Source organism: Nymphaea colorata, chromosome 2 (genome assembly GCF_008831285.2).
Source record: "Nymphaea colorata isolate Beijing-Zhang1983 chromosome 2, ASM883128v2, whole genome shotgun sequence".
NCBI classification, from domain to species: Eukaryota; Viridiplantae; Streptophyta; class Magnoliopsida; order Nymphaeales; family Nymphaeaceae; genus Nymphaea; species Nymphaea colorata.
This window is the reverse complement of record NC_045139.1, coordinates 29,170,849-29,198,566: the sequence shown is the minus strand read 5'-3', so window position 1 is coordinate 29,198,566 and position 27,718 is coordinate 29,170,849. Positions and strand designations below refer to the sequence as shown.

The following is a 27,718-nucleotide window of genomic DNA, read 5'->3' as shown; positions in this document are numbered from 1 at the left end:
CAAATTTAATTCATGGGCAACCACTGAAGATATAAACGCTCATGTTCTATAAAGTAAAGGAAATAAATTCCCAAAATGATGTCCGCCAGTTTCCCAGCATAACATTATTTCCTCCTAAAAAGTACTATCAATCCTGAAAATACATATTCACAAGTACACATTTAATATATATCATCCTAGAAAATGAACCAAATAGAAAAAACAAACAAAATAAGCACCAAATTCAGCAAACCCAAAGCGCCTAACAGAATAGCTCCCAACGCGGTCGATTTAATGGGGCTGGCACTTGCCCCTGCTGCCTGCTTCACATCCTCGGAAGAAGAAGGGACCGGTTTGTTGAAATTTCCAGGGATATTGGCGGTGTCAGGAGTGGAGGTATCATAATCTTGCTGGGGTTGGGGCGATGGGGAAGATGCATCGACGGGGTTCTCGAGGCTGTCAGGCAGGCCCTGGCCATGGACGACGTTGATCCTGAACCTCTGCCCGTTCTTGCACTGGTCTCCATCGTAGAAGCTGGAGAAGAAGTAGTTCATGCCCTCTTTCTTGAGGGGGATTGCGATGCTCCATGGGCCTGCTGCTTGGTTATAGTCTCCTTGGGATGAATAATCTCTCGAGTCTGCATCATTGAAGTCGCACCTCTTGTATATTGTGAAGTTGTAGGTCTGAACTACGGAGTGGTTGGTATTTGTGTTGAAAACTGCAGGAGAGAGAGAGAGATGGTTTAGATAGAATCATGTCATAACCAAGGAAAACTCCAAAAGATCTCATCATACTATAAAATCTTTGGCTTTTTCCATTTAAATATCATAAATATGTGTCATCAATTCATTCCAACATGGATATATGATACAAAAAACAACGGCTGATTTCTCTACTCGGTCAATAATTAAACTCAAGATTTTCAAGGTGGTGGACATTGAGAATTTGATGTGCAGAGTGCATCTACGATTCTATCTCTTGGCGGACTCTACCAGAATTCTAGCAAAACCTGCTTGCCGTTTCAGAAATAAACGTCTGTAACTTATGCTACTCAAAATACATATACTACGACAGGAATCTTCATGTATTTGTCATCATTCACTTGCCCGTCCAAATTCTGTAATGTCGAAATTAAAAGTTCAAAAAAGAATGCGCTCAATGTCGGTGACTCTGGCCTATTGCCTATTGACAGGTGAAAGTGGATAGGAACACCACCAGAGCCTACATACACTTCTTAGCTTTTTGATTCTGTATCAAGAGCCATCAGGTTGTCTGTTCCTTTCTGGACAATGGCGAACACATGAATTACAGTACACCCCAAGAAATCGATGACAAAAGCTTCACGGCGAAGAAGAATGATTCCTTGCTTGTGGTTTCTGTCAGGTTGGTACTGTCTGTCGATTACTATGCACACCCTTGCTCACTTAGGCAGAAGGGGTCAGAGGCAATTATCTGCAGCTTCCCACACATTTCATGATAAAGCACCACGACTTGGAACTTTTCACAAAAGAAAATGTTTCAAGTTATTATTCACAATCTAGATAACCAATGCCGGCAATGGCTCCGTTTATTCCACCGCAGCAAGGGTGAAGCCAAGGACCTTCAATTTGGAAGAGGTCAAAGCCATGACACCCGAGTTCATCCCGTTGCATAACCTGATTGCTATCTGTCACGACCCAATTTTTGACACAAAAAATTTTCTTTCATTTTTATGATAGCGGAAGCAATATTGAGTCATGACCAGAACATAAGACATTGTTTTATTTCAATAATAAAATACTTGGACCCAAACAAAAATAAACACAAGTCCTCAAAACCGACGTAGTGTCCAGATTGCCAATGCCCGTCCATCACAAGACCCAGGGTCGTCTCTCCAATGCCAAAATCTATCAAGGACTACCTGTAGATAGAAAGAAGGGTCAGAATTCCTCTGAGTATGAGAAAATCCAGCCATGAATGGAACATGACCCAAAATAATATTTAGTTTCGTAAAACGATTCCAAAAAGGCCTTATGAACTACGACCATAAGTTTTCCAAAACTTAACACATATCAGAGTTACATCACATCATCAAACACAGAACGAGGTGTGCACAACCTCCAAAATTTCGTAGGCTTCCAACCGTGGTTTTCTGACAATGTCATGGTCATCGTGCCGAGCAACAGAAATCCCCGTGAGCACTCACGGGCAGAACAGAACATATCTTCACCAGGCGATCCAACAGATCGAGGGTACCTGAAGTGAAGCCTCCTGAGATATCCCTGATCGCCGCTGCAGCAGCATGGCCCCTCTAGGAACCCGGTTTGAGGGACCAGGAGATGTCTCTCTCCCAACACAGCAGCAGTACCCCGGGCCCTTGTGCCGCCCAATACCCTGTGGGCCCTCCAGTACAGCCAGAGGAGTGTGACCACTACCTCCCGGGACGAAACTAAACACTGGGCAAAACAGAAAGCTCGCACTCGCATAAACCATCGCACAAAGTCCATGTTTCGCCTTCGAATTTCAAAAGTGAGGGTTTGCCAATGCTAGACATCGTCTAGTACCTCTCACAGAAACCGCCCTTAGGCTCGGTTTCCCAGACAGAAACAATAAACCATTTTTTTGATAATGGCCTCAAAACACAGAAACAACATACAGACTATCACGCCAAAATTTCTCAAATAAAATAACCATTCAAAAGTAAGAGAATTTATACTTTAAATTCTTACAACGTGACTTTCCTCTTCAACTTTTCGAAATTGATTTCAGGACCATCTTTCTGAAATTTTAAACACCATTAGGAGCATCAACGAGCAATAACACATAGCTTTTCATCTGTAATTTATAAAACTACCGTTTGGCAATTTATAAAAACTTAAAGGGTACCGAAACGAAATTTCATATTAAATATCTGTTTCCTTTTGAAAAACACTTTCGCAAGCCTCTTTTTGAAGAGGTTTTTAGCAAAAATGTTGCGGCATGGAAGTTATAAAATGTATAACAGCTTATCTGAATATTTTGCTAATTAGTGGACCCGTCTTGAAATTTTTCCAACTTGATATAAAAATGAACCACTCTCGTTTTTCTTTCATTTCACCGCTTCGTTTTCTCTCTCCTCACGAGCCTCCTTCCTTTCGTTCGACCGACGGTGGCTTCCACCGTTCTTCCTCACTCAAAACCAGCGAAAAGCGGGACCATGGGGAGAGATCTGTCCTCCTCCCGCAAGCTCCAACGCTCTGGTTTCCCACCGCCGTCCGATGCTCTCAACCACCACCTCCTCCTCTGCTGCTCTCGTTTTTCAGCCCTGCCACCGTGAGGGAGACGACCTCCCCAAACCAGGCATGTCTCTCTCTGCTCCTCCTTCCTTGCGACGAGAATGAACCGGCAGCAAGGAGGACCCTGCTCTTCCAGGCGACAGGGAGAAACCGACTACAATGGGGGACGACATGAGGAAACCTGCCACGTCAAGGTCGTGTTCTCCAATTTCCCCCAAATCACCTCTGCAACATTCCTTGTTTTCCTTATGTCGATCAGAGCAGGCGTTGCTCTCTGTCGACGACACTGAGCAGAGTCTGCTTCTCCTTTTCTGTTGTTGGTTCGGATTCTTTAACGCATCCTTATTACAACTATACGTACTTTGTTTAATGTTGGCTTAGTCTCGTTTTCTCACAAGTGAAATAAGCGAAATATAAGAAGAAGGGGAAAACAGCATGATACGAGTCATCGGAGAAGGTTCAATAACCCAACGAAGACTAACATACCTCACCCTTCATACCTCGCATGCTTCGATTTCTTTGAAATCAGAGAGAACCATAACTTATAACACTATATTTCCATCCCAACATACACTAACTCATGCATAGATTCATATTTATGCATAAAAATACAAAGGTCCAAGAAAATCGGAGACGAATCGAAGAACATTGTGTAACATTAACATCATACAACGCCTCATGCATATGTTCATGTCTAGGCGTATACATTCATAAATCCACATTGCATATGTATGTATAAGAACTCAAAATATACAAGCTTCATGCTGCATTCATAACTGAAATTTCCCATACCTGTTAATCGAGATGAGTTTCCAGCACCAACTCATTTCCTTGATCTCTTCTTCACTTCCTCCTTCTTTCTCTCAACTCTCTGTCGTTGAATCTCCTCCTCTAAGAATGCAATAAAGAATGGTCATGTTCTGAAAAATGGGGTTAAATAACCCTCTACAGGCCTTCCTAATTGTCATACGTTTTTTTCTTTTCAGTTTCTCACAAGAAAGGAAATGGCCTTTCAGTTTCTTTTCCCATTTCTTTCCATAATTATTCTCTTGACAGTTTTTTCAGCTATTCCTATTAATCATTTAATCTACTATTTATGATTCCTCTCCAAAATAACGTTTCAATTATTTAAGGAAGCAAAAGAAAAATCACGGGTCTTACATCCTTCCCCTCTAAAAAGAAATTTCGTCCTCGAAATTTGTGCGATGCACCAGAGTCAAATTAGAATATGATATTGTACAAGAAGGGTACCTTCATTGACATCAGTGGATCTCAAATCTTCAACCGTGGTCGCGTAAACTCTCCCAGGTACCTTCTTCTCTGCTGGTTGGTTGGCTACACCTCGCCCCTCTTCTGCCTCTTTCTTCTTCGGGCACTCACGAATAAAATGTCCTCGCCTTCCACAATAGAGACATGCACCGACCTCTCTGTAACATGGTTTGCTCGGGTGTTGGCGATGACATGTGGGACATTCATCGTCCTGCCTGGATGTTGATGGCCTCTGTCTCTTGAATCTATCCCCTTGGTTCACCTTGTCACTGCGCATGTCTGGCCTCGACTTGGATCGCAGAGATTCAATCTTCCTATCTGTCCCATGCATCATGTTCCAGCCCTCCTCAAGACGTGTGGCCATGTCGATAGCGTCGTCTAGATCTCTTGGACGACTACTAATTACTTGGTTCTGCAACCCGTCTTTAAGTCCTCTGATGAACTTATTTGCTCGGTCTGCATCAACAGTATACACATGGGGGCAATATTTTTTCCAGATGTCTGAATTTGACGACGTATTCGTGCAGACTCAAACTCCCTTGCTGAAGCTCCAAGAATTCTTGCATGTGTTTCTTCCGTGTGAAGGTTGGGATGTAGGCATGTGTGAAGGCTTCCTTGAATTCTCCCCAAGTCGCTTCGTGATTTGCGAACTTCACTTCACGTTGCGTCCGCCACCATTCCTTAGCATCTCCCTTTAGCATAAAGGTTCCATACCGAACCTTCTTGTTGTCGGGCACTTCCAGGGTGGTAAAGATCTCTTCAGTTTCTATTATCCACTGTTCAGCATCATCAGCAGTGCCCTTTCCATGAAACTTCGGAGGATGCAAGCTCATAAACTGTTCGTGAGTTACTCCCCTTGCCTCACCATTTGTCGTTCCGTTTGTGTCTGTACTAGTTCCTCCTGCAGAAGCATTCTGCACCAGACCCTGCATCAATCCTGTCATCATATGCAATGTGTTCATGATGAACGCTTGTTGTTGTTGATTATCTCCAACAGGTGTCCCAACTCTGGTAGAACGAGTCTCCACATTTCGACTCCTACTGCTGCGAGGTCCTCTGCCTCTGCCTTTAGCACTTCCTCCTCTAGTACGTGCCATTGAACTACACCGCACATAGGAACACAAAATACAACTATTGTATTCGTAAGTAACACAATTCGTTAAAACTACTCTAAAATTTTAACTCAATTTTCAGACTAAATAAAAAAAAACACATTCGTTAACAAGCTTGGATGACCTTTCCTCTGCTTGTGATCGACATTGGCATTGGACGTTGACTCTAGACACTGTGCTCTGATACCAAAGTTGTCACGACCCAATTTTTGACACAAAAAATTTTCTTTCATTTCTATGATAGCGGAAGCAATATTGAGTCATGACCAGAACACAAGACATTGTTTTATTTCAATAATAAAATACTTGGACCCAAACAAAAATAAACACAAGTCCCCAAAACCGATGCAGTGTCCAGATTGCCAATGCCCGTCCATCACAAGACCCAGGGTCGTCGCTCCAACGCCAAAATCTATCAAGGACTACCTGTAGATAGAAAGAAGGGTCAGAATTCCTCTGAGTATGAGAAAATCCAGCCATGAATGGAACATGGCCCAAAATAATATTTAGTTTCGTAAAACGATTCCAAAAAGGCCTTATGAACTACGACCATAAGTTTTCCAAAACTTAACACATATCAGAGTTACATCACATCATCAAACACAGAACGAGGTGTGCACAACCTCCAAAATTTCGTAGGCTTCCAACCGTGGTTCTCTGACAATGTCATGGTCATCGTGCCGAGCAACAGAAATCCCCGTGAGCACTCACGGGCAGAACAGAACATATCTTCACCAGGCGATCCAACAGATCGAGGGTACCTGAAGTGAAGTCTCCTGAGATATCCCTGATCGCCGCTGCAGCAGCATGGCCCCTCTAGGAACCCGGTTTGAGGGACCAGGAGATGTCTCTTTCCCAACACAGCAGCAGTACCCCGGGCCCTTGTGCCGCCCAATACCCTGTGGGCCCTCCAGTACAGCCAGAGGAGTGTGACCACTACCTCCCGGGATGAAACCAAACACTGGGCAAAACAGAAAGCTCGCACTCGCATAAACCATCGCACAAAGTCCACGTTTCACCTTCGAATTTCAAAAGTGAGGGTTTGCCAATGCTAGACATCGTCTAGTACCTCTCACAGAAACCGCCCTTAGGCTCGGTTTCCCAGACAGAAACAATAAACCATTTTTTTGATAATGGCCTCAAAACACAGAAACAACATACAGACTATCACGCCAAAATTTCTCAAATAAAATAACCATTCAAAAGTAAGAGAATTTATACTTTAAATTCTTACAACGTGACTTTCCTCTTCAACTTTTCGAAATTGATTTCAGGACCATCTTTCTGAAATTTTAAACACCATTAGGAGCATCAACGAGCAATAACACATAACTTTTCATCTGTAATTTATAAAACTACCCTTTGGCAATTTATAAAAACTTAAAGGGTACCGAAACGAAATTTCATATTAAATATTTGTTTCCTTTTGAAAAACACTTTCGCAAGCCTCTTTTTGAAGAGGTTTTTAGCAAAAATGTTGCGGCATGGAAGTTATAAAATGTATAACAGCTTATCTGAATATTTTGCTAATTAGTGGACCCGTCTTGAAATTTTTCCAACTTGATATAAAAATGAACCACTCTCGTTTTTCTTTCATTTCACCGCTTCGTTTTCTCTCTCCTCACGAGCCTCCTTCCTTTCGTTCGACCGACGGTGTGTCACACTAAAACGGTCCTAAATCTTCCCCACAACCTCACAAACTCTACCATGTCTCCCCTAATGCTTCGAAAATTAATCTATCATGCTTAAATGATCATCCAAAATATGAATCTTCGCTTCCCAACATAATCGCATGCTTTTCCCCAAAAACGAAATCACTAACATGTGTTCCAAATAATCAATTCAAAGCTCTAGCATGCTCAACCAATAATTATGCGCGTTCCAAAGAGAAATATATCATAAAATAGGTTCAATTTCGCCTTGCTCACCCCGATTGAAGGTCTAAACTGCTGTAATCCTCCCGGCAGCCACCTCACGCGTCCAAGTGGTCCCCAAACGGCTAAAATCCTCCAATGCCGCCACTACCAAGGCCTTCTCTAATTGCTGTTACGAGGGGGAAGACAAATCCCCAAGCTGAAAACGGATCCAACAGTGACAGCATAGTGAAAATCAGTGAGAGAAAGTGCTTGATTGGAGAAAAATAGAAAACGAGCAGAAAATGGGGAGAGGGTTCGGTCAAAAGGGGAAAAGAAGGCAGTGAGGGGAGAGGACGGGAGAGAAGAGAGAGACGGTGGAGAGTGAGACGAGTGACAGTGGGAGAGGGAGAGTCGTTCGGTGGAGAGGGGAGACGAGAGACAGTGGGAGAGGGAGGGTCGTTCGGTGGAGAGGGAGACGAGAGACAGTGGGAGAGGGAGAAGGGAAAGAAAACGGGAAGGAGAAGAAAAGAGAAGAGAGGAAGAGGCAGGGGACGACAGGGTTCACCTCAACGCCGCCGTCGTCGCCGCCGCCGCCGCCGTCGCCGCCGCCGTCGCCGCCGCCGCCGCCGCCGCCGTCGCCTTCTCGTCGCCGCCGCCGCCGCCGCCGCCGTCGCCGCCGTCGCCTTCTTCCCTGAGCTTCGGTCGTGGGTAAGGAAGAGACGGTAAGAGGAAAGCGAAGGAGAAGAGAATGCGAGGGAGGAGGGACAGCGTCGGGCTCCTCTCGCGTGGGGCTAGGGTCCGGGTCTGGACCCTGACCCGACCCGCTCCGCCCAATTGCCGCGCGTTACATCCTACCCTCCTAACAAAAAAAATTTCGTCCTCGAAATTAGATCATACCTCAATGCAAGAACAAGTGCGGATATCTCTTCCGCACGTCCTCCTCAAGTTCTCATGTGCTCTCCTTCAATCCATGGTACTGTCATTCCACCTTCACTAAAGGGATTCTCTTTGTGCGAAGCACTTGCTCTCTTCGATCCACAATCTAATAGGTTTTTCTTCCATTGTCAGATCATCTTGCACCTGAATACCTTGAAAATCAATCACATGTGTCGGATCTGGTACATACTTTCGAAGCATGGAAACATGAAAAACGTCATGAACATGACTCCAGTCTGGTGGTAGTGCCAATCTATAGGCCACCTCGCCAATCTTCTCTAATATCTCAAAAGGTCCTACGAACCTCGGGCTCAACTTTCCCTTCACACCAAAACGAAAAACACCTCTAGTAGGGGAAATCTTCAAAAACACATGATCACCCACCTCAAAAGTCAATTCTCTACGACGAATGTCGGCATAGCTTTTCTGTCTACTCTGAGCAGTCAACAACTGTTTCCTTATCAATTGCACTTGGTCGGTGTAGTGTTGCAAAACTAAAGGGTTTTCGATTTTTCCATCACCCAATTCGGTCCAACAAGCTGACGATCTGCACGGTCTTCCATACAAAGCCTCAAAAGGTGCCATCCCAATACTAGAGTGGTAACTGTTATTATATGCAAATTCTGCCAGTTTCACATGTTTGTCCCATTCTCCTTTCCACTCTAAGACACAAGCACGCAACATGTCCTCTAAGGTCTGAATGGTCCTCTCCGATTGCCCATCAGTTTGGGGGTGGAACGCTGTGCTTAGCTTAAGCTTGGTACCCAAAGCCTTCTGCAAATGCCCCCAAAATCTAGAGGTAAAACGTGGATCTCGATCCGAAATGATAGACCTTGGCACACCATGCAATCTCACTATCTCGCCAATATATAACTCTGCGAGACTTTCCAAAGACTGATTAATTCGAATAGACAGAAAATGAGCGGACTTCGTCAGTCGATCAACAATCACCCATATGGCATCATGCTGTCTTCGGGTGTGAGGCAATCCAACTACAAAATCCATTGTAATGTCTTCCCATTTCCACACCGGGATATCGATTCTCTGCAACAAGCCTCCGGGCCGTTGATGCTCTGCTTTTACTTGTTGGCAAACCAAGCACTTTGCCACATATTCTGCAATTTCACGCTTCATTCCAGGCCACCAAAAATTTCTCTTCATATCCTGAAACATCTTTGTACTGCCAGGGTGTATAGAAAACTTAGATTTATGAGCTTCATCAAGCAACCGTCGCTTCACCCCTTCATCTCTAGGGACCCACAATCTATGTCGAAACCACAATGAACCCTCTTCATCTTGATGCCAGAAAGCATCTACCTTCTTACACTCTTCCACGTTCTTAGCAAAATCAGGATCTTCCTTTTGCTTCAATACAAGCTCTTCCATCAAAGGGTGTTGTATCACGGCACTCATCGTTGCTTTGTTCTCGCCACAAAGGTAAGGTTGCCATGCTATCACATCTTGTAACAAATTCCAAGAACATGCTAACATACTATACATCGTTGCCTTGGCTTGCCTGCTCAAAGCATCAGCCACCACATTCGCCTTGCCTGGATGATATGATATCGTGAAATCATAATCTTTTAGGTATTCAATCCATCTTCTTTGCCTCAAATTAAGATCACTTTGGGAGAATATATATTTCAAAGATTTGTGATCTGTAAACACTTCAAATGTTGCCCCATAGAGATAATGTCTCCAAATCTTTAGTGCAAACACAACTGCTCCCAACTCCAAATCGTGAGTGGGATAGTGTTGTTCGTGTGTCTTCAACTGCCTTGATGCATAAGCCACCACACGGCCATTTTGCATCAGCACACAACCATAACCGATTCCTGATGCATCTGTGTACAGTACAAAACCCGAATGACCTGATGGAAGCGTCAGAATAGGAGCAGCAGTAAGCTTGTCCTTCAGAGTTTGAAAACTCCTCTCACACTCTTCATTCCAAATAAACTTCACTCCTTTTCTCAATAGCTTAGTCATTGGTGTAGCTATTTTCGAAAAGTCTTGTATGAACCTGCGATAATATCCTGCCAATCCCAAAAAGCTTCTAACCTCGGTTACACTGCATGGCGTCCTCCAGTCCTGCACAGCTGACACCTTAGCCGGATCGACGGATACTCCATCCTTAGAGATTACATGACCCAGAAAGTTTACCTTCTCTAGCCAAAATTCACATTTTGAATACTTGGCATACAACTTATGCTTGCGCAAAAGACCCAATACACTTCTCAAGTGATCTCTATGCTCTGTCACACTCTCTGAGTACACCAAAATATCATCCACAAAAACAATAACAAATCGGTCCAAGAACTCTTGGAAAACCCGATTCATGAGGTCCATGAACGCTGCGGGAGCATTGGTCAACCCAAAAGGCATGACCCTGAATTCATAGTGCCCATATCTGGTTCGAAATGCAGTCTTAGCAACATCTTCCTCCCGTATCAAGAGTTGATGATAACCTGTCCTCAGATCGATCTTGGAGAAAACCTTTGCATCCTTAAGCTGATCAAACAAGTCTTCAATTCTAGGAAGCGGATACTTATTCTTGATGGTGATTTGATTCAACATGCGGTAGTCGATACACAAACGCATTGTCCCATCTTTCTTCTTCACAAACAACACTGATGCTCCCCATGGTGACACACTAGGTCGGATGAAGCCCTTGTCTAAGAGCTCCTGCAATTGCTTCTTCAATTCTTCTAACTCTGCTGGTGCCATACGATAGGGTGCCTTAGAAATAGGAGCTGTCCCTAGTGACAACTCTATCTTGAACTCCACTTCTCGTGTTGGAGGCAAACTTGACAGTTCCTTCGGAAACACATCAGGGTACTCACTCACAATTGCCACATCCGGTAACCTCACCGGTTCCGGCTCATTGGTCAACACATTGACCAAGAAGGCAACACTTTCATTTTCTATCAATCGTTTAGCTTTCAATGCAGACACCATTATCTTATCAGTTCGACTGGCCTTACGAGCATGGAACTCCACAGGTTGCATTTCATCAATCAACAACTGTATCTGCTTCTTCCTGCAATCTATATTAGCATAATGTGCATATAACCAATCCATGCCCAAAATCACATCAAATTCGTTAAAACTCATGATCACCAACTGTGCAGGTAAGTGATGTTGATGGATCTCCACGTCCACATCAGATAGATATCCACTACACGACTCTTGAGCATGCATAGGGCTAACAACTTTCAGAACATACGGCATCTTCCTAGCAGGCACTTCTAGTGAAGTAGCAAATCTACTAGATATAAATGAATGGGTCGCCCCAGCATCAAACAACACTCTAGCAATATGAGAACCAACAAGTAAAGTACCTTCAACAAGGTCGTGTGCCTGAAGCTCCTCCACGGTAGTAGCATAGACACGTCCAGTCGTCTGTCGTGCGCTAGAAGGACCGGCCTCTGGCTTCTTCAACTCTCTTTCTTTCCTTAAGGGACAATCCTTGATAAAGTGCCCCATCCTTCCACAGTGTAAGCAAGCTCCGATCTCTCGATAGCACGGCTTTCCAGGGTGCACACGCGAACAAGTAGGGCACCTCTGAGAAGTCGGAGTAGCCACTGACCCCTGGGTGGCCTCACTACGGGTTGGCTGGTTCCGTCTGAAAGTTCGATCATCCCGCCTCTCATAAGGCCTTGTCCTGCCTGCAAAGTGGTGGCGCTTCACCTAGGTTCGTCCACCTTGTGAATGCTGGCTTGCTTTCTTCTGGTGATCCTTCTGTGTCCTCGCCCAGTCTTCTTCTATACATCTTGCCATAGTGACCGCCTCGTCCAAGTCACGAGGTCTGCTCGTCAAAACTTTGGTTCGCAGTCCCTCCCGCAGACCACGCACAAACTTGCCTGCCCTGGCTCCGTCTGTAGTGTAGAAGTGTGGGCAATACGCCTCCAAGTGTCGATATCTTGTAATATATTCCTCCAAGCTCATTTGATTTTGCTGTAGATCAAGAAACTCTTGCATGTTCTTGTCTCTAGCATGCACTGGGTAGTAGGTGTTGAGGAAGGAATCTCTAAACTGCTTCCAAGAAATTGACGGTTGGCCTGCATACCGAATCTCAAGAGTTGATTTCCACCAATCCATGGCATCACCTTTCAGCAGGTAAGTGCCATAGTTCACTTTGTCTTCCTCAGGCATCTTCAGAAGCACAAAGATGCGTTCAACTTCCTCAATCCACTGTTTTGCCTTATCGTGACTGCACCCTCCTGAAAAGATAGGCGGCTGCATCGCCATGAACTGTTGAAACGACACCGCTGATGCCTTCTCCTTAAGTGGCGCAGTGGTGTCTCCGGAAGGAGATGCATTACTCCTCTGGTTACTGACCATGGACTGCACAAGGGAGGTCAGTGTTTGCAACGTGGTCAGCAAAATAGACTGTTGATCCACAGGTGGAGTCTACCTCAGTGGGGTTTGAGCACCCCCACCCAATTGGGCATACTGGTGCCATGACGTACTGTCGTCGCGTGGGGTATGCGCATCAGAATGGGCCGGACTAGGCTCTCTCTGTGCCTCTGTGGACGGCCCAGCTCGCTTCTTACCCTTACGATGATATTCCATCTGTACAAACAAGAACCTTAATCTCAAATCCAGTCTATGACTAATCTCACAAATCAAATCACAACGTGCATTAGCACGAAGTTCAAAACATAGATCACATTACGTACTTATATGTGAAAAAGCATAACCACAATAACAATCTAATCAAATGAATGCGTACCTGGGCAACACGGCTTCACAAATAGGCTTTAACTCACATCCATAGTGGGGTTTGCCATGGCTCTGATACCAAAACTGTCACACCCAGACCTTTTTGACACTCAAACAGTTTTTTTTTTCTAACATCCAACATCGAGGTGTGACTACACAATAGTTCAAAAAGGAATGAGCCAAGCAATTCAAAACAATGGGGCAAGCTTTCCATTATATAGCATTTCAATTCAATTGTACATTTGACAAAAATGCCCCAAAATTACAACATCGATGCCTCATCAAAACAAGGCATCAGTAAAACCAAAAACCCGACGCGCCGGCACTACAAGAACAAAACAAAACCCAAAACCTCCCTAGTAGGACGTGAGTGTAGCCATCTGCTCAGCCTGCTGCCCCGGGTACACCAAAACCTGAAAAAAGAAAACAACTGAAGGCTTAGCCTTCGCAGTATGGCAACAAGCCAGGAAAAGTCCAAGCCCTCTTAGGTCGGGCTCAGTACACAAACAAACATCAGAACAATCTATCATTATGTCGTGTCAAGACACGACATGCAGACGCCACTCAATGGCTACAATAACATAATTTCAATCACATGCAAGGCATCATCAACATGTCACTTGCATTCATAAGCACAACAGTCACATGCACAACAATCCTATATATTTCAATCACATACATTGCAGTTTCATTACTATCAGTGAATTTACAGTTCCTGTGGGTGCAAACACAGGCACGTGCACACCGCGGGCGGCCCACAGCCGAGAGACAACCCCCGTGGTGGCCCAGAACAGTATGGATCCATCTATCCGCTGCAGCGGTAGAGCACTCATCCATGGATGTGTGAATTCCAAGGAGAGATACTCAGCCTTCCCTAGGACACCCAGGTTGGGAAGGCGGGAGCCTACGCTCCAAGCACATCACACAACAGTACCCTGGGGCCTTGCACCGCCTGCGCTCCGAACAGGCGAGACCAGTGGCGAAAGTGGGACAACTCCCATATACATAGTCACATCCCACTGGCCTCTCATCTCTTATTCTTTCATTCTTATACTTATACTTGCACAAACACATTTAACTGGCTAGCTCCTGAGGTTGGTTCACTTCACGAGTGAACCCACACCTCCAATTGCCTCCACACGAGGGTTACACATAACCACAACAGTTTTGGCTAGCCGTCATAACAATATGGGTACAACTACCCACTGTGCAAACATTTGCATCATTGCCCGCGGCAATGAGTATTCAATAAACATAACATTCACATTCATCATCATAACAATCACATCTTTGAAAACTTAGCCAAACCACAGAGAGTAGTCTCAATCTGTGGTGGGCTCGTAGCTGTCCTATGCAGTTATCATTCTAGAATGCTTTCTAATGCACAATTGGGGTCGAGGAGACACTCGACTCGATACCCCGCCTCATCTGTCCTAAACAGTTATCAATTCTAGCATGCACATACAATGCGTAACATTATCAAAACAATTACTATAAGCCTTTCAAAACAATTCATATCATATATCAATTTATGTACATGCATACACATATTCATTCACGGAATACTCAATCAATTCATATCACAATTCCTAGGATCCCATGATCCTAGGAACACACATTCATTCACTTGCCCAGGCAGGGATTTGCCTGGAATGTCGCCATACCTGTGGCGCGTTCACAAGAATCTTCAAAATGCCTCGAGCTTCGAATCCAGTAACTCAAGGTCGACGGGACGTACCCGGTGAACCTGCAGACACAATCACAAGATAAGATTCCTACTACAAACCTCAACAATTCAAACAAAAACAAAACAAGGTCATTGAGGCACGCGTCATCGCCTCAAGAGGGTGTCGACGGGTAGTGTCGACCCACAAGTTCTCCAATAGGGTCACTTCCCACTCCTAGCCGTGCCAATAGATGCCAAAACTCAAAGCCATCAATCCGTCTATCACTAACGCCTTTCTCAAAATTCCCTTTTTCTTAAATCAAGGCGTCTACCCCAAAGATACTTCCAACTTATGTACGTTATCCCTATTTAACTCCAAGATGCACCCGTTCACAAAAACGCGTGCTACAGGCTCACTAAAACGGTCCTAAATCTTCCCCACAACCTCACAAACTCTACCATGTCTCCCCTAATGCTTCGAAAATTAATCTATCATGCTTAAATGATCATCCAAAATATGAATCTTCGCTTCCCAACATAATCGCAAGCTTTTCCCCAAAAACGAAATCACTAACATGTGTTCCAAATAATCAATTCAAAGCTCTAGCATGCTCAACCAATAATTATGCGCGTTCCAAAGAGAAATATATCATAAAATAGGTTCAATTTCGCCTTGCTCACCCCGATTGAAGGTCTAAACTGCTGTAATCCTCCCGGCAGCCACCTCACGCGTTCAAGTGGTCCCCAAACGGCTAAAATCCTCCAATGCCGCCACTACCAAGGCCTTCTCTAATTGCTGTTACGAGGGGGAAGACAAATCCCCAAGCTGAAAACGGATCCAACAGTGATAGCATAGTGAAAATCAGTGAGAGAAAGTGCTTGATTGGAGAAAAATAGAAAACGAGCAGAAAATGGGGAGAGGGTTCGGTCAAAAGGGGAAAAGAAGGCAGTGAGGGGAGAGGACGGGAGAGAAGAGAGAGACGGTGGAGAGTGAGACGAGTGACAGTGGGAGAGGGAGAGTCGTTCGGTGGAGAGGGGAGACGAGAGACAGTGGGAGAGGGAGGGTCGTTCGGTGGAGAGGGGAGACGAGAGACAGTGGGAGAGGGAGAAGGGAAAGAAAACGGGAAGGAGAAGAAAAGAGAAGAGAGGAAGAGGCAGGGGACGACAGGGTTCACCTCAACGCCGCCGTCGTCGCCGCCGCCGCCGCCGTCACCGCCGCCGCCGCCTTCTTCCCTGAGCTTCGGTCGTGGGTAAGGAAGAGACGGTAAGAGGAAAGTGAAGGAGAAGAGAATGCGAGGGAGGAGGGACAGCGTCGGGCTCCTCTCGCGTGGGGCTAGGGTCCGAGTCTGGACCCTGACCCGACCCGCTCCGCCCAAACGCCGCGCGTTACACGGTGGCTTCCACCGTTCTTCCTCACTCAAAACCAGCGAAAAGCGGGACCATGGGGAGAGATCTGTCCTCCTCCCGCAAGCTCCAACGCTCTGGTTTCCCACCGCCGTCCGATGCTCTCAACCACCACCTCCTCCTCTGCTGCTCTCGTTTTTCAGCCCTGCCACCGTGAGGGAGACGACCTCCCCAAACCAGGCATGTCTCTCTCTGCTCCTCCTTCCTTGCGACGAGAATGAACCGGCAGCAAGGAGGACCCTGCTCTTCCAGGCGACAGGGAGAAACCGACTACAATGGGGGACGACATGAGGAAACCTGCCACGTCAAGGTCGTGTTCTCCAATTTCCCCCAAATCACCTCTGCAACATTCCTTGTTTTCCTTATGTCGATCAGAGCAGGCGTTGCTCTCTGTCGACGACACTGAGCAGAGTCTGCTTCTCCTTTTCTGTTGTTGGTTCGGATTCTTTAACGCATCCTTATTACAACTATACGTACTTTGTTTAATGTTGGCTTAGTCTCGTTTTCTCACAAGTGAAATAAGCGAAATATAAGAAGAAGGGGAAAACAGCATGATACGAGTCATCGGAGAAGGTTCAATAACCCAACGAAGACTAACATACCTCACCCTTCATACCTCGCATGCTTCGATTTCTTTGAAATCAGAGAGAACCATAACTTATAACACTATATTTCCATCCCAACATACACTAACTCATGCATAGATTCATATTTATGCATAAAAATACAAAGGTCCAAGAAAATCGGAGACGAATCGAAGAACATTGTGTAACATTAACATCATACAACGCCTCATGCATATGTTCATGTCTAGGCGTATACATTCATAAATCCACATTGCATATGTATGTATAAGAACTCAAAATATACAAGTTTCATGCTGCATTCATAACTGAAATTTCCCATACCTGTTAATCGAGATGAGTTTCCAGCACCAACTCATTTCCTTGATCTCTTCTTCACTTCCTCCTTCTTTCTCTCAACTCTCTGTCGTTGAGTCTCCTCCTCTAAAAATGCAATAAAGAATGGTCATGTTCTGAAAATTGGGGTTAAATAACCCTCTACAGGCCTTCTTAATTGTCATACGTTTTTTTCTTTTCAGTTTCTCACAAGAAAGTAAATGGCCTTTCAGTTTCTTTTCCCATTTCTTTCCATAACTGTTCTCTTGACAGTTTTTTCAGCTATTCCTATTAATCATTTAATCTACTATTTATGATTCCTCTCCAAAATAACGTTTCAATTATTTAAGGAAGCAAAAGAAAAATCACGGGTCTTACACTATCTCCCTAGACCGAGACCACCAGGGCCAAACATTCACAGAACTAATGGTACTCCCTTGGATACATAATTGGATGACAGCAATTCCGAGCACACCAAGGTCATTGGTTGTTGAGATTCATACGCGGAAATGGTTGGACAACATGTGAACATCCGTAGAAAATTATTCAAATGTCTGGCTCTGCCTTGGAGCCGAAGGAGGTTATTCTGATGGGATGGGAGGATGTAGATTTGATGAGCATGTAATGGTTGAGAACTTGAGAGTTATTGGACCGGAAATGGTCATTGAATCACCAGCTTACAGGTGGCGCCATGAAGCACATCATGGAAGTTATTTTGGTGTTGGCTTTAGTTACAGATCCAAGAAAGTTAAAGCAACTCAACAAAGAAAGAACAAAAATAACAAAGGAACAGAAGACAGAATAAAAAGACAAGGGAAATTTTTACATAGTATTACAGAACGCAAATTCATTTCCAATTTTATGCCATTTGTTCAGATAATTGGGTGCATCCAATTGAGCACTCCGCCTCAAAGCGTAAGAGCTTCCTTCACAAAATAAACTGTAATTACTGTAAATCATGAAGAGAAACTACGCGAAATCTGAGCTTGTAAACAAGGAATGACAGAAAAGAGCAAAAGCAAAGTCTAAATCTCTGTGCAATTCTTCTGGCGTAGAGAAGTTTGGCAGACAGAAAGCAAACCATCAATTCGGAGAAAAAGAACGATCGTTGTCCACAGAATCGGTTTCTATGACTTGGCTATAACGGAACAAATTGCTACTACCAGAAAAGAGAAACGTTTCTGATGTCTTACTGAGGAAATCTCCCAAAGAGAAGTTTTTGCCGGCTGCCCATTTTTGGTAGTTGATCTTCGAATTCTCAGTGTTGTCGTACCATCCCAAATCATCCCCAACCGTGCAATTCTTGTAAGCCTGAGCAGTGGACGAAGTTAGGAAGAACAAGGGGAAACAGAAGACAGAGAACAGTTCTGCAAATTCTGTCCTTTCTGAGGAGCATCTGGTCTCAATCCTCTTGCCGCAAACGAAAATACAGATGCAGAAGAGAAAATTTGCTTCTATATAAAGATGGAGAAGATAGTTATACTGAAACTTGAAATTACTGTAAGGCAAGTTATGGGATAAGTGATAAGTCCTTATTCTCCACAGTGAAAACAGGCTGGTCCTCTGTTGTTCTCTAGAATAAAAAACAGATATGTTGATGGGGGAGGGAGAGAGAACTACAGAGTTAGGATTACTAAGGTGGCACTTTTGGTGAGAGCGCAACAGACTTGTTGGGATTAGCAGGATGGCACTTTTGGTGGTTGACACTTCACATTCTGTACTTTTATTCTGAGAACAAGAACCAGATGTGGCAAAGGCACCATAATACAAAATTAGAAGGATAATCGATCATTCAGATGCAAAAAATCCTACTGCCAATTTCATCTCTAACTGCTTCACATTCTTGGAAATTGTTTTAAGGACAAAAACCTTACTTTTGAACTTGCCCAAATGGCCAGGAGAGTAACTCTCTATATTACTGCTCCTACTTACCCTTTTTTTAAAAGAATACTTTATTGCACTTTGCTTTAATAAATGATTGAATGCCACTTGCAGCTCATTGTTTTTGTAGCCGCATCAAGAAGTAAGTAAATGGTTCAACAAACTGAAGTTTTTTGTCGACATATATGAGAGCAAGGGCAAGAGAGAGAGAGAGAGAGAGAAAGACTTAAGAAAGGATGAAAATTTCACCCAAGTAAATCATCAAACGGTTGATCTCAAGTGAAAATTTATTGAGAGTTAGAGTTCTTTCTTGTTGGTAGAGCAAGCTTTACTGTCCAATGATGGAGATGGGATTGTCGGCACTGGAGGCACTGAAGAACAAGAAGAAGCTCTATTATGGGCAACTGCCATGAGCATTTGTGGTGCGGAGAGGAGGCAAAGAACACGAGGTTTAGGTCAAGGCCTTCGGAGACTAGCGGAGAAGCGGGTAACGAGGGATTTTCATGGCGAATCTTGTTTCAACCCTTCCTCTCCATTAGAACCCTAAACCCCACAGGAAGTGTTGCCGGTTAGCATACTGAAAATATGTCGAAAATAACTTATAATTTTTATTGGCGATATTTTGACAAGAACAAAAACGGGGATTAGGGCAGTATCGTCGCAGCGAACCGGCCTTTGCATAGATTCTTACATTGTCAAATGTCAATGTGCTGCGATATTATAAAATGACCACGCCGGAATTTAACGTTAAAATTGGCAACAACTACGGCTTTTAGGTAAACCTATGAAGCTGTGGAGACTGAGTTCGTTCTTAACTAGGCTAAAATTTGGGACAACAAAAAACCCATGAAGCAGAATCAAATTGTCAACTTCCGTCTTCGTAAGGTTCAGATCCACCAAACGTTTGAATTTTGATCAGTTTCGCTTGAGCAGAACGCCTAGAACAAATCGAATAGGCTCACAGTACACAAAGTGTTGCACAGTTTCCATAAGAAAAAAGCGCACGTAAATTCAATTAAAAACAAAGCCAAAATTGAAGAGCCCCGTCGTACATAAAATGTAATCCCCTCTTCCTCTCTCTCTCTCTCTCGCTCGCTCGCGTTGATACAAAGCAATAAATAAGCGTAGAGGGAAATAAAAGGATAAATAATAGCCTAATAAGAGAAATGTGAGTAGTTCTACAGAAGAGAAAATAGGAGCCCAAAATTTAAAAGGCTTACAGGCAGTAGGACAACAGAAAAGAAAAACCTAATAACACAATCAGCAAATAAACAACAGCCTCCAGCTGGGGCTTCGTATCAAAAACACCACAGCCCATCTCCAGAACCGTTGCGAAAATGTCATTCACGTCGGCCTGTCACACCCCCGGTCGCCCATGGGAGGAGAGCATTAGAGGATAACGAGATGCCAGTTACACTGCAACCATCTTATCTTCTTCTGCGCGAACATCTCCTTCTCTCTTTTCCTTTAGGCTGTGCCCCAAGCTCTTATTCTTGGGCAGTGCTGTTTCCTACCCAGTACCTCTTGACAGCTACCAGGATTTTTTCAGAGACCAAGGGACCATCCTCGTGATCAACCAACTTGGTGTTCCATCTCATGCCACTGACCATCGTCTTCACCTTGTGCAAGACATCTAAGTTGTCGCGGAATATGACTGCACCCTCAGGCCGCAGGATCCGGTCCATCTCCAGGACGATATCCTCCATATTGCACCTGGTTCAGTCATATACAATGGTGAATAACCAAATTCCTTGCAGTTTGACATAGAACCCCATATGATTGTCAAAATTGAGACAGGGATCATGATTCTAACAAACTCATACAAAACTGACATGCATTGGCATTCTAGGTTTCATAGAGGACCATAGGAAAGATAGAGAATAAAAAAATATATATGCAAGTTTGACTTGTTATTCATATCTGATAACCAGGCCTTGCAGATTATATGTCAGGACTTGTTTTAGGACAATTTGTGTTTCCAAGCTTTTGTAATGTTCTGAAAAATTAAGGCATGTGGAGTTCTTTTCAATTGTTATGTTTTGCTTTTTCTCAATTGTTTTCTAGTTTATAATGTTTTAAGCACAACTCTTCTGGGATCGTTTTTCTTATACTTCTTCATTTGTCCACTAAAAAAGCTGTTAATCCTACCTAGGCATTAAGATAGCCAAGCATTTATTGCTAAGGACCGTGAACACACAACAATTGCCAAATTGTGGATGAGTTGCACAGAACTGAGTAAGGACTACCCAGAGAAAATATCGAGAGAATTTCCAGAATGCAGTTCATGAGAAAAACACAAATCAGAAACGCTACAGAATCTTGATACTAAAGCTCAAAAATTTTTTGGTTTGCAATATTATCGGCACTCAGAATGACAGCAGCAACACCTCTGAACACTGTCAGTCAATTGTGACAGCAGTCAAAAGTATTTAGTAATTGCATCATATCAGCTGAGCCGCAAATCAGTTCATGTAATCAACCACCGATGTGGAATGGTAAATAAACTTACTTGTCCTTGTACATTGTGAAAAGGTCATTGGCATGGATTAGGTCATATGTCCTGGGATATGTAGAAAAGGCTTCGCACCTGATAAAGATTGAAATTTCAATATCAGAACAGAAAACATAAGTCTTTTATGTTGAGGAAAGTTTGAGTTGAAAAGCAAGGGACTAATGCACGATCAGATCACCTTAGCAGCATAAAGCTAGAAAGAGTCAAAGAGAACCATACCAATCATGATATATGCCAATTAAACCCCGTTCATATATGACACCCAATGTATTTTTCTCAGCAATTGTAGGCACAACATTCATCACCCATGACTTTGGAGACTCCAAAGCTGCAGCAAAACTACCAAATCCAGCATTCATATCCATTATATTCCGGTATCTCTCGGTGCCAATGAATTTATTGATTCTCTTATATGCATTTACGTGTTTCCTCCATAACTTAACATCTTCGTTAAACAAGTTTGGAGTGACCCCAGAAACAGACCCACTAGCAATCCTTGGAGGCACAGCATTGAGCCGATCAGGGAACTTCTTCAATGCACCTCCTGCAACCTCATCAGCACTACTGACATCAGGGAAAGGTGTTATGCATGCAGTCATCTTCTTGTACCTGAAATGCACATATACACAAAAACACAGAAGGTTAGACACTTTTTGATGCAGTAATTAGAGTTCTTCGCTCTAATCCCCATGGGAAAACACCAGAAAGTAATGAATGAAAAGGAAAGCACGGAAAAAGAGAGGGAGTTCAATAACAAAAGGAATTATTTTTTTATCATCAATTATCCTAAAGCACAAGAACAGGAGTTTTTTTAAGAGGACTAAACCCTAGATTCGAATTGAATCCTGGATCCACTAAACGAAAAGGGTCGAAATCCAAATAACATCAATGTTAAACAAAACCAAATCTAAAGCCTAACAGGATCCAAATCTGGGATCCGATCTGTCACTAAACCACAACACTACATCAAAAGCTATATACAGATGTTGTGGCCTACTCACGAACAGAGTCAATTAGCAAAGGTCTAGTTTAAGAAGTAACTGACGGAGCCACCATTGGAGGCTTCTTGAAGGTTACCAATGCATGTTTCAAGGTTCTAATTCCACTGAAAGCTAGTGTAACGCCAGTGAGGGTGCCTATTTCAGTAGGGCAAGATCATCAAAGTTTGGGTTCCAGCAGCCAGAGTGATCTTTCTACTGATGCACCAACTTTCAAGCCATACACAGAATATCACATAAGACTTTAGTAAGCTATAATTTCCTATAAAGTAGTCTTCATCTTTGTTGTCTTCAGCAGGGAATCAATCTTGAAGAAGCACAGATAACATAGCCCTCACACAGTAAAGCATCCATCAGCTTGGCCCTTTTTTGTAGTAATCACACCCTCGACAAGGGAGAGGGGTTGCATGTCCAGCTAAACACATGTTCCTCTGCGCCCTTTCCTCCAGGTTGTCCAATAGCAACGATGAAAAAGAAAAAAAAAATACTCCCCACCCCACCCAAAACAAAAAAAAGGGAGGCAGGGGGCTCATGGCATGCAGGGGGGCCATCAAACGTGTTCGGTCGAACATATGACCTGCACCCATGGACAAGACAAGGTGCACCAGATGCACCGTCCCACTCTAGTAATGAAGCCTGTCATGTTGCAGATGCTTATGCTACAAATGCTGCTGAACCAACAACAACAAGCTCTGGTTTGAATAGGTCTTAACATTAGTAAGTCCATGCCCTAAAGGGCTGCTTTCTCCCTGGCTCCTTTTTCTGGTGGTACCTCCATCTCCAACTACTAGATTATTTCTAACTAAAGAGGTTTATTACAATACAAATCCAATCGCATGTGCTTGTAGTGTCAAAATTATACAAAATCTTCAGCTAATAATATGCCACATAAAAGGTTTGGTCCATAACATTCAGAGAATGCACTATGAGAGCCAGCAAGTAAAATGGACTAAGCAAGTAAGGTGAGAAAATGAAAGGGAGAAAAGGAGCAAAATATTAGGTCCAGCAAACAAAAAAGGCTAAATCACCTTTGTTCACCAAACATAATCTAACAACTACAGAAACTCAATCATTAGCTAGACCAAGTCCACCTACAGTAATTTAAAATAAAACCCAAAGAAAGAAGTTAAAATCCTGGAAAATTACCAGACATCATCAGGACTGTCATTCTGACAAACATAAGTTTGACGATTGCTTTGTTTCGTCTTGCAAGAATCAGAATTGATTTTCTTCCTCCAGATGGCAATTTCTCCCTTTTCATGTGTCTTCTCCCAGCAGAGGAGTTCAGCAATCTCTTCAATCTTTCTCTGTTCTTCCTCAAGTTCCTCTTTAGGCCTCTGCCATGCTTGATAATTGACCCTCCAATTGATTGGAGGACCAGAGAGTACCCAATAACCACCTGGTCTGAGAACTCTGTCTACTTCCATCAAGTATGTGCCATCTGTGAACAAAAATGAAGTAGAACAATTAAAAACTCATTGAATGTACAAATTCCTTCAACTAGTGGATATAGCATTTTTCTACACTAGCAGTTTTGGAAGCTCAGAATTGCAAAAAGGAAAAGGCATCCATTAAGGGCTTCATGTTCTGCATATTTTAGGCAACCAAGAAAAAATTGAATGACCCTGCTCAAGTCAACAAATCCAAAAACAAGAAGTAGAAAAATTTCTATTAGATCATACCATTTGCTCCCCAAGGGATCAAACATCGTGAGCAGTGAGCCATGTCAAATGCTCTTGATGGGTATGGAAGCCGAATGGTGCCAAGTACACCAATAACTGCAGGTACACCTCTTTCCAAAGCAAACTGAACCTGAGCCTCATGTGAGTCCCTTGGTGCAAACGACATTGCTATCACATTTCTTTTTAATAGGTAGGCACCCCAGCTGGCAACCTAGACCATGACTCCAAAGTCAAGCAATCACATCATTTAAAACCAAATAAGGAGAAACAGGCAGAATGCTAAAAAGGACTAAGCAAGTAAAATGTACATTTTAATTGCACAATAATCAGGAACAAGAAGAAATATTAAAACAGAAATACAAAGAGAATACGTGTTAGGCTAGGCTTGAGAGCGTTAAAGAAACTATCATGTTTTTGAAATTTGGACCTTAACATCTTGCCAATCATAAGGCAGAGAAGAACACTTGTACAAAAAAAAAGTGAATGCAACATGAATGATAACTGCATGTCAGCTGACTGATTCCAGGACAAAGGCATGCTGATGCATAGACATGCATAAAAATCAAGAGATACTGAGCATCTGACATACCCCGCATCCTGTGTCAAGTGCCGTACGAACAGTTCCGTCAGCAATTGGGATGACAGCAGCAAGTGAATCAATATAAGCATCTGCTCCATGCGGAAACTGAGTCCCTCCACCTGGAAATCTGAATACGTTGCCCTCAAACTGAACCCAGTTCTGAACGGCCTTCTCAACTGTGAGACTCTTGTGAGGAACATTTGCATAGGCTACATAATCACGACTTTTTGGCCATGGGAATGGGTTAACATATCCTTCAGGAGCTGGTATAAGGCATCTTAGTTTCTCATTCTGTGATGGGCAATGTCTCTCCCTGTAATTCATATTTTCTCTTGGGAAAGTCATTGCACGTGTTTGATCATGGCAAGGAGTATAATCAGTGAATTTAACTTTACAGGGCTTATATTGCTTAATCTTAGATTCGGAGATATTGATACTTCCTGTATGTGACTCAAAGTTCAAATTTGGTAAGACACTGCAGTCAGTCAGCCTAGTGATCTCTGCAGCTATGCTGTCTCCCTTCCCAAAACCGCTCTTCTGCCATGCACCCAAAGTGTAGAAGAAACAGCACAAACCAATAACGACGAGTATAGAAACAGAACTTCGTGTCTTTTGATTTGTTTTAGACCCCATGACGACTGAAACAGTTTCCTGAAGATCATAATATTTGTGTCACGAACTGGAAAAAGAACATGAAAATATGAACACCAGCAAAACACAGTTGTCGGATGATTCTTTTTCTTTTATTCAATAAAAGGAAATCAGTAAAAAGTCACAAAAACATTTGGTTCATAAGCAACAGAAACTACAAATAGAGTTCATGCAGAATAATCAATAAGTAGTTTAAACTAGGAAGAAATCCTGTAATATTGAACCCCACCACACAACAGCATCTAATACTAGTGTTCAAACGGAACGAGAAGGGATTTTTTTTTTCCCTTGTTCTCAGTTGTCTGCCTTTAGACCAAGGCACATTAAAAAAATGTTTCTGCAGCTTTAAGATGCAACGCCGTAGAAACACAGAGCATTAGCCAAAAAAGCTATATTCCAGTCAAGTATTTAACCGTTAAGGAGAAATCGATTCAAGAACGTTAAGTACATTAATTTTTTAGGAGCCCGTCTTCCTGAAAAAGAAAAATTAATGAAAATGCATAACTCGAAGAAGTATATGGTTCCATAAACAAGAAAGTTACTTTCTAGCGCATCCCAAAGACATTAATTTCCTGATGTTTCAGAAGCTCAGCGTAAGTGTGAAATTCGGGAAAGATAAAATATTCACGATATGACAAAAAGAGCATGATAACGTTAACGTGTGAAGATCCATTAAGGAAAAAAAAAAAGGAAAGAAAACTCGTCGTCTGTTTCGTCCCAGAAAAATGTAGGAACCTTCTTTTCAAAGATTCCTTTCTTGACAAGTAAAACAAGGCAGAAAGTGACCGCAACAATTTAGAGCATGTCTAGATTGAGTTGCAGCTTGTAATGACAGGAAAATGAAGCAAATACATGCGTTAAAGGCTGACTTGGTACATGTCGAAGATATAGGAGAGGCAAAACGCAACAAAGCTTTAGCGGAAGGAAACAAGAGGTTGAGCATGACCATTTCAGGAAGATGGCGATGATCACAAACGAACATTTAAATGAAGACAAAAAGAACAAAAAAGAGAAGCACTTTTAGAAAATTTGTTTTAGTGAAATAATAGGGTACCAGGTACCAAAGGCAGGGACTGTGGTATCCTCCTGAACCTTTCAGATCTTCCAGTCAAATGACCACCACCGATGTGAATAGCAGAACCAGATAATAGAGCAAACAATGCTCTAACGGAGATTTAGCTAGTCACAAACCAAACAGAGGAGTGAGTAGTGCTTATATCATAGAAGAGAAAAACACTGTAGTTTTAATCTTGCCCAATTAAGGTACGAAAATAACTCAAAGATCTGTCCACCAATGGAGATTTGAGTCATGAACTAAGTATAGGCAGAGATTTCTGCAGTATCGAATTAGATCACTGCAGTAACATATCTCCAGCGGGATGACGTAATTATATATAACGAAGTCCGATTTCTGAACTTCTCACCACAGGGACAAATGGGACCTAGCTTGAACGAAAAAAGCAGTCCTTCTCACCACAGGGACAAATGGAACCTAGCTTGAACGAAAAAAGCAGTCAGGTAGCTGAAACGACCATCCAATCCAGAAATCACCAAAAATGACGACACAACACAAAATCCAGCCGGATTCCAGGGCGCATTAAGCCGTCGCAATTAAGAAAACCTCTTCGTCAATAACGACAGTAAACCTCAAACACATAAATCAGATCATTAAAAAATGCTTCGACCTCCTCCTAAAAAGAAAATACCGGACTTTTCCAAGATGAAAGATCCAAAACCGGACAAAAGAAGAAAACTAGCAAAAATCTTTTCGTTCCCATCTTTCTTCCTGCTGTGAAAAACACTCGGATCCGGCGAAGAATGCGTCGGAGGCAAAAGATCTCGGTGAAAAGTACGAGGATTTCGTACCTTGGACGCCGATGCAGGCCGTGGCGAGGCAAGGATAGATCTTTAAGCCTCAAAAACTCCCATCAAACGCCACAAAGATCGGATCCACCGCCGCACACAGACAGAAACAAAGAGAGATGAACTTGTTTCTCCTTTGCACAATGAATTATCTGTTCCCTGTGGCTGGGAGAGGGAGAGAGAGAGATGCTCCCCTCAAGAATGAAAACTTTCTCTCCTGCGGCTTCCCTGGTTGTATTTCAAAGGAACGTGCGCTCCATTGCCTCCAAACTACAAAGAGGGGAAAGCGAGGCAACCAAAGGGAGAGCGGCCGCGGCCACACCTAAAAGGCAAACAAACAAAGGCGAAGGCAGACCGACGATCCGAATCGGTCTCTCGATCCACAGAGCGGATGAGAGAGGGTCTCCCCGCGCGTGGAATTTGATGGCCACAGAGTCCCGACTCCCCCATAAAT

At 43.2% G+C, this 27,718-nt stretch overlaps 2 protein-coding genes across 3 annotated transcripts; both read right to left on the bottom strand.

Moving 5' to 3' along the window:
- Window positions 1-24: 24 nt before the first annotated feature.
- On the bottom strand, window positions 25-18,921 carry LOC126409189 (uncharacterized). Its single transcript, XM_050075906.1, has 3 exons — window positions 18,910-18,921; window positions 18,291-18,825; window positions 25-697 (listed from the first exon to the last, which is right to left on the bottom strand). Exons 1-3 carry the CDS (start codon window positions 18,919-18,921, stop codon window positions 177-179), a joined length of 1,068 nt encoding a protein of 355 aa, XP_049931863.1. The 3' UTR covers window positions 25-176.
- Window positions 18,922-20,109: 1,188 nt separating this feature from the next.
- On the bottom strand, window positions 20,110-27,718 carry LOC116247694 (probable methyltransferase PMT2). Of its 2 annotated transcripts, none has more exons than XM_031619951.2 (7): window positions 27,268-27,718; window positions 24,760-25,429; window positions 24,171-24,381; window positions 23,635-23,929; window positions 21,710-22,099; window positions 21,488-21,565; window positions 20,110-20,691 (listed from the first exon to the last, which is right to left on the bottom strand). In XM_031619951.2, the coding sequence occupies exons 2-7, from the start codon at window positions 25,381-25,383 to the stop codon at window positions 20,466-20,468; spliced, it is 1,824 nt and encodes a 607-aa protein (XP_031475811.1). In that variant the 5' UTR covers window positions 25,384-25,429; window positions 27,268-27,718; the 3' UTR covers window positions 20,110-20,465. The 2 variants fall into 2 exon arrangements, with proteins under 2 accessions (XP_031475811.1, XP_031475810.1); XM_031619950.2 differs by having other exon boundaries at window positions 24,760-25,401; window positions 27,268-27,717.